The 12,925-nt window shown below is 38.8% G+C and overlaps 1 protein-coding gene across 3 annotated transcripts; it reads left to right on the forward strand.

Annotated features, from left to right (window-relative positions):
- The first annotated feature begins 44 nt into the window (after positions 1 to 44).
- LOC110066423 (CCR4-NOT transcription complex subunit 2-like) lies at positions 45 to 12,444 on the forward strand. Of its 3 annotated transcripts, none has more exons than XM_020773651.2 (23): positions 45 to 175; positions 2,038 to 2,124; positions 2,457 to 2,500; positions 2,975 to 3,117; positions 3,676 to 3,769; positions 3,886 to 3,953; positions 4,086 to 4,234; positions 4,897 to 5,034; positions 5,675 to 5,776; positions 5,939 to 6,017; positions 6,181 to 6,232; positions 6,396 to 6,449; positions 7,062 to 7,328; positions 8,205 to 8,251; positions 8,607 to 8,643; positions 8,924 to 8,981; positions 9,279 to 9,355; positions 10,165 to 10,282; positions 10,385 to 10,423; positions 10,684 to 10,745; positions 11,209 to 11,258; positions 11,653 to 11,753; positions 12,010 to 12,444. In XM_020773651.2, exons 2-23 carry the CDS (start codon positions 2,078 to 2,080, stop codon positions 12,218 to 12,220), a joined length of 2,037 nt encoding a protein of 678 aa, XP_020629310.2. In that variant the 5' UTR covers positions 45 to 175; positions 2,038 to 2,077; the 3' UTR covers positions 12,221 to 12,444. The 3 variants fall into 3 exon arrangements, with proteins under 3 accessions (XP_020629310.2, XP_020629311.2, XP_089151764.1); XM_020773652.2 differs by having other exon boundaries at positions 5,942 to 6,017; XM_089295638.1 differs by lacking the exon at positions 5,675 to 5,776.
- Positions 12,445 to 12,925: the final 481 nt, after the last annotated feature.

Here is a 12,925-nt window from a genome sequence, read left to right on the forward strand (position 1 = left end):
CGCTCTCCGACCAAAGTTATTGTGAGCCTGTCACGCATGTTGGTCAGTTAAAAGATAGTACTGCGCATATACGAAAGTGGAGTTAAGTTTGAAAACGAAAGCACTGAAATCGTAGCCAAAATTTACCTCAAAATATCAACCTGGAATTAATTTCGTCAGGATACAGTTGAAGCAGGTGATTCTGTTAGTATATTTAAGCAGAGACATTTGTCATAGTTGAAATCTATGCTGAGAACGGTAGGGTTTTTGAAGGTTGTTCTGATGCCATTTTACCTTGTTTGGCATAGAACAAACAAGCTTTTTCAGGACGTAAAATTGGCATGTATGCTTGAACATGCTTATAAATATAGGTAACATATAATAGGTCGTCACTTGCGCTTGTAAATTTACCTATAACGGTGTGTATTGGTTTAGCCGTATAAGCTGGCATGCATCCCTTCAATAATGTAAAAGAAGCTACTTTGCCACCCCCCACCTTACAATCGTAACACAATTCCTTTCTACTTTCACCTACCTCTCGAAGAATGCGCACAGAAAGATAGAGTTTGTTGTGGTTATAATTGTAGGAAGCAAATGATGTGAAAGATGTTTTTCCCCTTCCCATGTTCTTGTTCTTTTTTTATTTTTGCTGTATATATATATATATTTTTTGCCCTGTACAAGTTTACTGTAACTCATTAATGACACAGAGTACAAAACAATCAAGGTACTTGTTATTCTTCAGTCATGGGCTTCTGCTCATCTGATGTCAGACATGTAGAGCACAAGGATCGTGTGCCACCCTGTTTTTTTCTAAAAATAATTACTTTGAAACTAGTTGATCAATAGAAACATGTATGTGAGTCATTTGTAAAGTTTTTTCTACATACTGTAAGGTATCTTTTGATGGGATGGTTACTAGCAGTTAGCTGTTTCTCCATGAGGCTGTAAACAAAATTTATTAGATATGGTGTAATTTTATATTTCTCTCCTAAAGTTTGTAAAACGCATGTAGAAACTGGCCACTTTCTGTTTATATAGTTATGATGTAAATACTTGAGTGAGTTAGTGAAAGTCCCTATGCAAACTGTTGTTAATGGTTTGAATTAACACAAACCTTAGAATTTTCCCATGCATACTCTTGTGCTTATGTTGTGATACTATGATTTCAATATACTGAAAATTATAACAAAATGTGGACTTACACCGCCTTTGATACCACATACAAAGATAGAGCCAAAGGCCACAAATAATGCTTCTGTTATTCTAAACACAAGCTGATTTACCTTAATTAAGAGCCACGCTAGTTGATGTACCATGAAGTGAATTTATTTGTAGTACAGAGCTGTTACGTGATCACATTTAAGATTTGTTCAACCAGAGTAAACAAATATACATGTATATAGTGGAACTCTGATTATTTGAACTTCCCAATAATTAGGAGATTCAAAAACTAGGTATCCTACTTTATATTTATAATTATTATTCAAAGGATAAGGCACAGTATATTCAGTTAATGTTTATCATGCTGAATTCCAGGTTGAGTGGTTCGGATTTGTGCCATAGCCAGGGTGATCCCATTTTGTTCTTGGGCAAGACACTTTGCTCTCATTGCCTCTCTCCACCCAGGTGTATATTTATAAATGGGTACTGGTGAATTTAATGCCGCACGGTAACCTTGCAGTGGACTACATGTATATACAGTCATATAGCATCCCATCCAGAGGGGAGGAGAAATACTCCTGATCACTTAATGTTAAAGATACCAGGATAAGCTCAAGCTGCATGGATCACTTGGCACAATGCAGCCTTTACCTTACTGATTATTCAAAGCAATCTTTGTCCCTCCAGGCAAAAAAAGCTGTTAGAATGTTACCCTTGGTTTTTCACACCTCTCAGTATTTTTTCAGACCAATTACTGTACCTTTCCCTGTTGTGCTATTTTCTACCTTAAAAACACACTTGCTAGTCGCAGATGTCATTTGTGTGGAATACATGAGTGTATTAATAAGTGACATAACATTATTATTATTTCATATCAACTTTTTCTTTCCATAGGTGCTGGCCAGCCTGTATTTCATTTTATCGTTTTCAGCTCATGGCTCACCATCGCCCTTTGGGTGATCCACTCTCTGGAATAAACCAGTGAGTAGGATAAGTTATTCATGGTCTTATTCTTTTATGACCATCCTTGAGACAACTCCATTTACTCTATGAGTATGTAAAGTGTGTTTGATTAGTATACATTCAAACCTTACTTTAAACAAGTACATGTGTATTGCCACTCGCTTATTTCTTGCAAGGGTCCTCTTTGGATTAATAAGAAGGTGTCCGTGTAGCCAATCGGATGCATGTATGACAATACAGTAGTCAGCCACTGGGTTATGCTAAATAGATAATTTACTTATAACTAATATAAGGTTCTATTTTGGACCATATTTTTGAGTTCCTTATTTTTGTTTCATCCTGTATTTCAGATACTCATTCCCTCCTAGAAAAGGTCAGCAAGAACTTTCTCCAGGTAATACAATCTTTTAATTTTTGTTAGTAATTTTTATTGTGTTTTTAAAAATAATAACCTCTTACTCAACCAAGCATGAGGTCTCTGCTGGGGAATATTGGCCTGAGGTCATGGCAGTCCATATAAAAATGACCAAGGGCCAATATTCTCCTGTATGGCTAGACCAAGTTATGTTAGTAATTTGTTTATTATATGGCACTTGACAGCTTCAAGTAATTTATCTGTAAAGCTATTTTACGAAAGCTTGCCACCGTTAGGATTCTATTTATTTATTTATTAACTAATGCCCTTTATTGGCTTATCAAGCCATCATCAGTTACTGTTGATTGACAACTGGACAGTTCTCTTACCTTTGTGTAGGCACCAAACTTTTATTTTATACAGCAGAATTGAGTTGTATAATTCTGACAAAAAAGATTCAATACAATATACATGTAATAATGGAAGAACTTTGTCATTTCCAATCACCTTAAGGTGGCAGAAAAAACATGGCAGCAGCTATTGGCTCCTTGAAAAAAAGGTTGCCTGTTTTCAATGATGAGGGTGATGATGATTATGGATCAGCTGGAATGTACTTCAATCCTTCAATGTTTCCTCCTCACAGGCCAGAGAAAGAGGTTAAAATTAAATGCACTTAACTTATGTAATTTACTCGTAGTGTCTTGTGAATAGTGATGCAGCCCACTTTTTTGTGATGAGAAAAAATTAGCATTGGATATTACAAAGATCTTATTAGCACATGTACAATTTGTGGAATATTGGGCTGGTTGCAGCTGGCAGTTCCACATGTACATGTATGTTAATACAGGGTATTAATTTGGTTTTTTAGGGCACCATTGATGCTCCTAGGTGCAGTGTCTCCTCTTCTTCCCAAACTTTCATGAATGTTTCTATAACGTTTTAAAAACAAATACAAAGTGTGTCATTTTTCATTTAGAAACAACTGCAAGAAAAAAAGGAAAATCACTCTTTCATTTCAATTATCAAAATACAAATGCCTTTGCTTTACCATGGTTACATGCTAGTTCTGTGTTTCCATCAAGTTATAAAAGTACAACTAAATTAGTATAGTGGTTTTCATACAGGATGTTTTCAAAATTTAATTTGGTTAGACCACATCTTAAAGTGGATGATAAATACTAACTAACCAACTGACAAAGGAAGTTTCTTTGCAGCCTCATCTTGGGAGTCTATATGGCACACCTTCAGGCATGCAGTCACCTGGACCTCACCAATCTAATTTTTATGGCTCAGGGCTCCCTAGTTCAGGTATAAACTTTAAACTGATGTCCAGCTCTGTTATCTTGCTTGTGCAATTGCTTTGTTCTTATATTGCAGAAATTCTGTTGAATCTTAATTGATGAGTTTACTGATATTTTTGTCAGGTCTTCCTCCGAATGTCAATTCCATGCAGGTTCCACCAAATGCTCCAAGAGGAATGTCATCTGCACAGGTAATGTGCATTAAGCAATTAAATATTAATGCTACTGATTTTGTAATGAAACATTACATACAGCACTCTTTAAAATTTAAAATTTTTAAAAAGCTGTGGGCATAAAATTTGATAATTGTTGTATTTGCACAGTTTGGCAGAAGCTTGTCACATCCTGGACCCACCCACTCCACAACATCATTGTCTGGAAGTGTAAGCACACCTGGTGTACCCAGTATTCCATCAAGTCTTCATAACATGGTAGGGTCACAAGGAGGGAACATGTCATCGCAGTCAGCAAGGTAAGAATGGTAACCTTAGGGTATGTGAAATGTCTGTTTTAATATGTTGTGGAAATGGAGTGTGAGTGTAGAACCTTTGAGATTTTAGTTACATATATATGTACTCCTTAGCTTTGTTATTGTGTACCTTACCTTGTGTGCTGAGTAGTGTTGAATGTGACTACAAATGTTTGCTTAAATTAAATGTTTTAAGAAAGTGAGATTCTTTGTTCCCACTGTTTTCTTTCATTGTGTTGTGCCTTGCATGACATGTTTTAAGCCACATGAAATAACAAATAATTGAAATAGCTTGTTGCTGTGATTTTATCATTGGACTGGCTTTTGATTGCTCTCAGGTGCCTGCCTACATTCTTTGATAGGTAAAACTGAAATTCATGAGTTGAGGCAGGAAATCAAAATTTTGATGTATTTAATTTTATGGCAACCAGGTTCTTTATAATTTGCCAATGAAACAGAAAAAGGTAAACAATACAAACAACCCGTAGCTCTAAGAACAAGAGAGGTGTAGATTAACAAATCAAAATAGAGGTTCTAAACTTGTGCAGGTTAACTGAAAAGTTTAGCCAGATAATGTTTTGAATTCATAATTTAATCTTTTTGTCCCATCTTACTAAGCTGCACCCGTATACGTAAGTGTTAATCTTGTTTATATGTGTTTACAGTAGAGGGATTTTGTCAATGGGGCCACGTGGAGTGATGGGGCAAATGCCTCCTGGTCCAGGTCATTTAGGCAGCCAGAGTGCACTCAATAGCCTGCCAAAGACAAGTAGAACAATATCTATGCCATCATCTTTATCAAGGTAAGATGACATTACAGCTACTGTGAGGTTATTGATAGTTTTCAAATTGTTAAGCACCGTAATGATTCAATTTAGTGTCTGGGGTGCTAATTTACTTTTGGCAGCCCAAGGCAGGGCTCTTAATGGGATGGGGGCACTTATCAGGGACAGGCTACTTTTTGTTCTTCGAGCTTATACAAATGTACACCTGACTGTGGTACAATACTTTAACAAAAAACAACAAGTCACGATGTGATAACTTTCATTCTGATGAGACAGCTTACTTCATCATTCATTCATCCAATCAGTCTATTCTGTAACAATGTCTTGAATGTTAATTTCACTATGGGGGTGCTTATTGGGAGGGTGCACTAAATTGAATCATTAACGGTAACTTTTGAAATTATGACAGCCACATATGGTATTAGTCAACAAAAGAAGCAATCCATAATCAAACATGGCAATGATAATGATAATAATGACAATGGCAACAATTATTGTTAGATGTTTCCCAAATTAAAATCAATTTTAAATCAGAAGGAGATTATAAAGCTTACAATCTTTCAAGAAATTTCCTGGCTTCTTGTAAATTCAAGACATTTGAGGTTGGTCGGGCCAATATTCACCATGTGCCCTTGTTTATATCCTTCATAACCTTTAGCGGCTCATCAAGAAGTTCACCAGTACTAGCAATCGGAATGACACCACCACAGGCACCCCAACAACAACAAACACATCAACCGAGAGGCTTTAACCTTGGGGGGTAGGTATTGAACCGTTGAAAGGAGAAAATGTAAAATGACCTATTGTTTAGGTGCACACTCCTTTAGGTTGCAATGAAGGGTATTTCAAGAACTGAAATACATATTAAAAAATGTCATTCACTCATCCACTTGACGTGATCTCTGTCTTACTGTTGTTGTAGTAGTTCTAGCAGTTCTGTGTCTGGTCCCATGTCAAGTTTTGGTCTTACAAGAAGTCAGTCAACTAGTGGAATGTCACAGGTACATGAATTAACAAATTAATAATATGTCCAAGGGTTTGTAAATTAAAGTAAAAGTTCTCTTTCACTGTTATTCAGCTGAAATTTAAGTCATTTTTATCTTTTTACAAATGATGAGGTGGTTCTTTGAACCTAGCTAACGTGTTCATTCCTTTTTTTTTCAGGGTATGGGTGGTTCAGGGCTTCCTCTTTTTTCAGGAGCATTTGCACCATCAGGTAGCAATTGTTTTTATTAATGTTGCATCTCTAGCTCTCCTCCCATTTTTTTTTGTTTCCTCTAACTCTTGTTTTCATTTAACAAAAATCAATATTCATTTACAGGTAATATTAAAAGATGACTAGCATCTCACTTCTGCACTAATTTTCTCTTCTCATTCAGGTGCGCCTGATTCACCTAAATCTCTTCGGCATATTTTCTCAGGAGCAGGACAAGGTAAACACTTTCAGAATAAATGTTGGTGCACATTTATCTAGTCATAGTCACCTTGTGATTCTGTTTGCCTTGGAAATCCCCTGCAGTTTCTTACCCAACTGGAAGGGAAATTTCATGTTTTCAGAAGGCTAAGACGCGATGAAGAAAAATGATATCCATTTTTGTTTTTGATTTTCTTGTCATGATCTCATGTAGACTCTATCAAACAAAAAAAACATATCTGTCATATACACTTTAAGGGCCAGGCACTGGTTAAGTTGACTGGCTGCAAGGCTTGTTTTCCTTGCCTGGTTTGACCATCTGGAGAACGTTTTCCTTATAAAGAGCCTCAGTTGAAAGCGTTTTGCCTGCTTGTGAAAACCAATTGCCATCCTGCTGAAAACGAGAATAAAACCCCCGAGTAAGTAGTCAAAACATTGGAATCTGCAGTACATCCCATAATGATTGCACTGTAAGAGAAATCAAAATATACTCTGGCATTAATGTGCTGTGTCAAGCTGAACAGTGATAATCTTTTTAACTACAGTATACCACTGCAAAGGGAATATAGTAAAGAACTCAATGCAGAATCTGCCATTAGTTAAATGACATTTATAACTGCATTTCCTGCAGGCCTTTCTGATGTAACACCCGGTGGTTCCAGTGGGTTGGATCTTTCAGAGTTTCCTGCACTCGCAAACAGAAGCCGACTAGAGAATCTAAGCCGTGTGGAGGGCGTGGCACGTTTGGACAGTATAGGGGGTGTGAGTGCACCTCCCAGCAGCTTGCCTAGCAGGCCAAGCTATGGTGTAGTATCTAAACCTGCCGAGCCTCCACCAGACTTTTCAATTCATAATGAAGACTTCCCTGCTCTGCCTGGTTCAAATACGTTCAAGTCAGGTAGTACAACTTAAATTGTTACGTCTATCTTGAAGTGATGTTAATTTGAAGAAAAGCACTTGTTGATCCTGCAAGGAGGTTAATTCCTCATTCAGCTTTTAGCTCCTCCAAAGGCTTCTCGTTTATTTATTTTTACTGCTTTTCTATATCACCACTTCCATTAGTATCATAACTCTCAATGAATCTGGACTCAACATTGTTTATCTTTGACCTGGGTGCCTGAGAAGAGGGTCTAACATAGGCTTTTTATATCCCGCATCCCGTCACTAGTTTTGGCTCAATTTCGCCCCACTCGGAATGTTTAGCCCACTCTCGCCTGGCTAGAGTTGCAGCTCTCCGCGTACATATCGTAACGTGTAATTTTTTGTTTTTAAAACTATCCCGCATCTCGCCAGTCAAACTGAGCAAATCCCACTCCCACCGCAGTATTTTTTATCCCGCATCCCTCCATTAAAATTTCTGTCGTTCTGCATCCCGCCTCCATTTCTATTCGTTGCCCGCATCCTACCAAACCTATGTTGGACCCTCCGAGAAATCCAAGGGCTTTTGCTGTCACCAAGTTACTATATCGTTTCCAAAGGAAATAAAATGTACAATTACACTCTGAACGAGCAATGAAAAGGAGGAGGCAGGCAAAGGATACATGTCCAAACGAACAAGAATTAAAAATTACAAAAAAAAAAAAATGCAACACACTGACGCACTTTATACATTTTACTTCAAAGGAACCCAATCTGAGAATTTGACACCGCTGATGGTGACACATGCATTTTGGCGTCAACTTACGTTGCATGTACTTTAGTTTTATGAAAGGTTTTTGTCAGAAAGAACTTGGGATATCCCTATTATTTCTAAATTTGAAACGTATTCTTATAGAAAACCAAACAGAAAGTTCTGTGGCCCAAGATCCATCCAAACCTCAAGTAAGTACACTTTGAATGTATAAACAGCTAAAACGTTATGTGTTTAGTCAGTTTATTCATGTTTTAGTGTTAGGGTATTCAGTGGAAGCCTCGATTTTTCGAACCCCTAGCCTGTGTCTGGCTCTCGGTCAGTGGGGACGATCGAAAAAGCGGGCAGTCGACGTGTGGGACTCCCGATAACACGAACCAAAAGTCCCATCCCTCCCCTTAGTCGAACACTGTAATTTTTCTCCCTATTTCTCAAACGGCCCAGTTTTTCAAACAAGTTTTCGTTTCCCTGGAAGGTTCGAAAAATCGGGATTCCACTGTATTCGTAACAGAAAATACTCAATTGTACATTTCATTTCCTTTTAAGATGCTCAGCACAAGCTCAAGCATTTTTCCTGGAACAGGTGACTCTTCCGCGTTTTTTTTTTTTTTTTTTCACTTTATTCTGTCGTTTAGTCTATCTGATTCCCTTTAACCGCAAGTAGTACGATGAACCAATCAGGCTCGAAGCGCGGAGAAGTGCGAGAAACTGAGGCCGAGTACCCTTATAACATTTGGTTGATCAAAGAGACACCACCTTCACGGTGACTGATTAGAAAGAGCGTTGCACGAGTTTCATAACCCTTAAAGATTTGAGGAGACTACTTCATTAACTTTTGCTTGTTTCGTATGTATGATTCTCAGATCTAAGAGGAGGCTCTTCCTATGAACAAGCGTTAAAAGACGTTGCGAAAGACGCGAGGTAAGTCTCTTCTCTAAGTTTCTTTGGGTCTTCAATGAAGTTGCAATTTCTTAACCATGAACGCTAACAATGTTTAAAAGGCCAGGAAAAGTGACTTGAAGTGAATCGAATTATATTTTATCATTGTAATGTCCCTACATTCCCCCAATGTCTTTAGAACTGAAGTCCTTTGAGTTTTCCAGTTCAACCCAGAGGGTTATCTGGTATTAATTTAAAAAAAGTTATTCAAAAGATTTTAGTGAAAGTAGTGGTGGCGAAACCTTTCCAAGCTGTGCTAACAGACATTTTTTGGTGCAGATTTGCAGCAGGAGAGGCAAAGTCAAACTCGTCAAATCACAAACAACCACCGAGAGGAATTCAGACGTCACCTTCAGGTAAATTACCAAGTCATCTGATATCGCAGGTGGTTATGAAGTATTTGAGAGCTTTTCGGCACCTTTTGGAAAATTTACACGTCAGCTTGTTACGTTGCTTAGCAACACTGACCCCTGCGACTTGCCCCCAGCCCCTGTCATTCCGTTCTTGGACACGAATTTCTGAGTTTCCCGGGGGGGGGGGGGGAGTACTCCCAGAAAAATCGGATGGGGGTGTGCGGCTCGCTTCCCAAAACCCTTACCCTATTTAAGAGCAAAATCTGCGATTTTCCCTACCCTATTTATGACCTGACAAAATATTTTATACTTTACTTAAGACCTGACTCTCAAATCAATACCCTGTTTCAGACCTGTCAGACCGATGTTAAAGGCATTGTGAAGGGAATTTGTTGATGGTCTTATCGATAATGATGAAAAAGTAGCTTCAGACATATCGAATGCAAGACTAGAGTACAAAAACCATACCTTATTTAAGACCAAAATGGCCAAAATCGATACCCTATTTATGACCAAAACGGTTGAAAAACAATGCCCTTTGAGGCCGCACATACATAAGGAAGTACCCCCTGGGAGGGGTCATCGTGGCAATAAACCATCGTGATGACGTTAAGAAGGTTCATTCCCTGTTCCTATTGGGTCATTTGAGTCGGAAATTCCCTAGGGACTTCTAAGGCATTTGGTTTCCCTACTTGATGCATATTTTTGGCATTTGTTTTGTCTACGTCCTACGTGGGATTTTTGTTGGACTATTTTTTTTCCTAGCTTGCCGTCTTCTCTTTCATAATCCTTTTGTCGTATTTGTGTTTCAGGAATGATCTCAAACATTCCAAAAGGAATGGTAACGGATCAGTTTGGAATGATCGGACTGTTAACGTTTATCAGGGCAGCCGAGACGGAACCAAACCTTGTCACACTAGCGCTTGGAAGGTCAGTGTCACTAAGCCTAACGCTGCACGTTCAATAACTCGTATTGTCTTCGTTGAGTTATGTCACTCACTTGGCTTAAACATTTTCTTTTTAATTCTTCAGTGACCTTACGACGTTAGGACTTAACTTAAATTCACCTGAGTAAGTAGAAGTCTTTCTTTTTTAACTCTGGCTGTCGAACCCGAGGAGTTCTTATTTTAAAGAGAAGAGAAATGTCCGCACAGCCGTTATTGTATATTTTTATGTCGACTATTTTTTTTGCTTTTTGTAAAAAGCCCCAGCGGGGGAATCAGGACTGTCTTCAATATAGCGACGTTTTGTAGTCACCTTTTCTCTTAAGGGCTGGTTTTCACTAGCGTATAAGCATAAGCATACATTTACAAGATGTTGTTACGTTTCAGGAGCCTTTATCACACGTTTGGTTCACCGTTTGCGGACAGTCCGTGTAGACCACATGAAATAGGTAAGACTTCACACGCTAGCACGCAGTAAACTGACTGACTGTTTGGCAGTGTTTTCGTGATCTGTTTCTTTGGTACCCCCTCTTGGCGTAGCCCGATTTGACACTTATTAAGTACAGGGATTCAACATGAAACATGACTTGAATTCTTCCCGCTATTCCTGTCAAAGCGAGGGAGAAGAAACAGCTGGCTCTGTGGGCAAAGTTGGCGGTGCCTCGGGGAACAGCAAATTTGTCAAACATTTGCGGCAATATGTGTCGTAATACGTTGTCAAACAGAATATCGGACAGCTAAACTGAGCACCCTTCCTCAAGGCTTGTACCACCCAGTGTGGATTCGTGTGAATGGAGAACGTAAATAGCGTGGAATTAAAACTAGTTGGTGCAATTAACGACCTTGCCAAGAAAACCACTAGATTTCTGTGAGCTGTTAGCTTCTGGTTAACTTGATTTTCCTTCTCCACAGATTACCACGTTCCGTCGGAGTACCGGATTAACTCATTTATAAGAGATAAGGTAATAACAGTTACTCTTCATACTGAGTTTCCCCAGGCAGGAAACTTTCATACATTTTGTGTGGAGGTCACTCGCTTTAAAGATGGGCAAGCTTATTTATTCCCATACAGACGGCTTTTTTTCTCGCCCAGTACATGTAGGGGCTATTCGAACATGAAAAGCATGCGCAAAGCCTAGAAGGCCATTTTCCGACTCGGTCAGCTGGAAAACATTATTTTTATGTAACGTTTGTCAAACGATGGCTCGGAGGGGAAACGAGAGGAACCTTCCTACACGAGACAACTATTTTTCGCTTGACACAACTGTCCCGGCAATAGTGTGAGCAAGCCCCTCTTGTGGTTATCTAGTTGGCACATTTCTTGGGTATGATGATCATTCTTTTGTGTACTTGCAGCTTGCTCCCATAAAACTAAGTCGGTACGGTGAGGATCTGCTGTTCTATCTTTATTACACCAACGGAGGAGATATTCTTCAACTGGCTGCTGCGGCTGAACTGTGAGTATTCAAAAGTTATTTGCATTGAATTTTTGCGTTTGATTTAACCCAGGGATTTAATGCAGCTCTGTCTCATCTTTCGTAAGTGCTTAGACTAAGAAACACCTCATTTTAAGTCACATCCGTGGCTTTTTCTTGATGTCCTCTACGCTTACAGCTAAACGATGGAAGTTGTAAGCCCTTGTCACGTGAATAAGTCACTCTCTGATCACGTGCGCGACCTGTCTTCTCATACCTCATTTGTCTTTTCCCTTAGGTACGCACGTGACTGGCGGTATCATAAAGACGAAAGACTATGGCTAACGCGAGCTCCAGGTGTTGAACCTCAACTGAAAACGAGTTCGTACGAACGCGGTACATACTACTTCTTTGACTGTAGTTCGTGGAGAAAAGTGGCCAAGGAATTCCTCTTGGAGTACGACAAACTGGAAGACAAACCCACGCTGCAACCCGTTTCTGCGCAATAGATGGTGTACAAGGCCTGTGGTCAGGCGTTCTGTTTTTCTGCGGTGGCGCAACCGTGAAAAAAAGAACGCCTGATCGCAGGTTGTTTGCTTGAATTGCGTTCATGACAATGAGATTCCTCTGTACACTGTCTCTGTAATAATACGCTGGTCTTGTTAAATATACGTGTAAAAAACTATTCCAGATGTGAAATACCGAATATCAATAAAAGAGACTTTTTGAGCAATTTGATTTCGTTGATTTGATCTTTACCTATTTATTTTTGTATTTAAATTTTGTTTATTTAATCTTGCACTCATGTCACTGGGTGATTTTGCAAGAATCCAATGGTTTCCAAAGTAGCGATAGCATTTCATTGTTGTTACAAATTCTATCTGAAAAGAGCGACCCTCCTAAGTGATTACAGAAACGATCATCTGAAAATAGTGACAATGACCTTAAAGGTAATTTGAGTTGTAATATAGTAAACGAGGTTTACTGCTCTGATACAAACTGTAATTCCATTATTAATTTATAATGGTAATAGGACTGAGTGGAGTCCAATTCGGTCTGTAATCATACGAGTGATTAACAAAATCGGACGACCGAGAAGCGGGAGTCCGATTTGTTAATCACGAGTATGATTGCAGATCGAATTGGACGACACAATTTCCTGTTACCAATTAATCGAAACTAGGACAAAATTTGAGAAACGAACAAACCGTCGA

Source organism: Orbicella faveolata, unplaced genomic scaffold, assembly GCF_042242905.1.
Source record: "Orbicella faveolata isolate gen_17 unplaced genomic scaffold, um_ofav_v1 contig_1, whole genome shotgun sequence".
Classification (NCBI taxonomy): Eukaryota; Metazoa; Cnidaria; class Anthozoa; order Scleractinia; family Merulinidae; genus Orbicella; species Orbicella faveolata.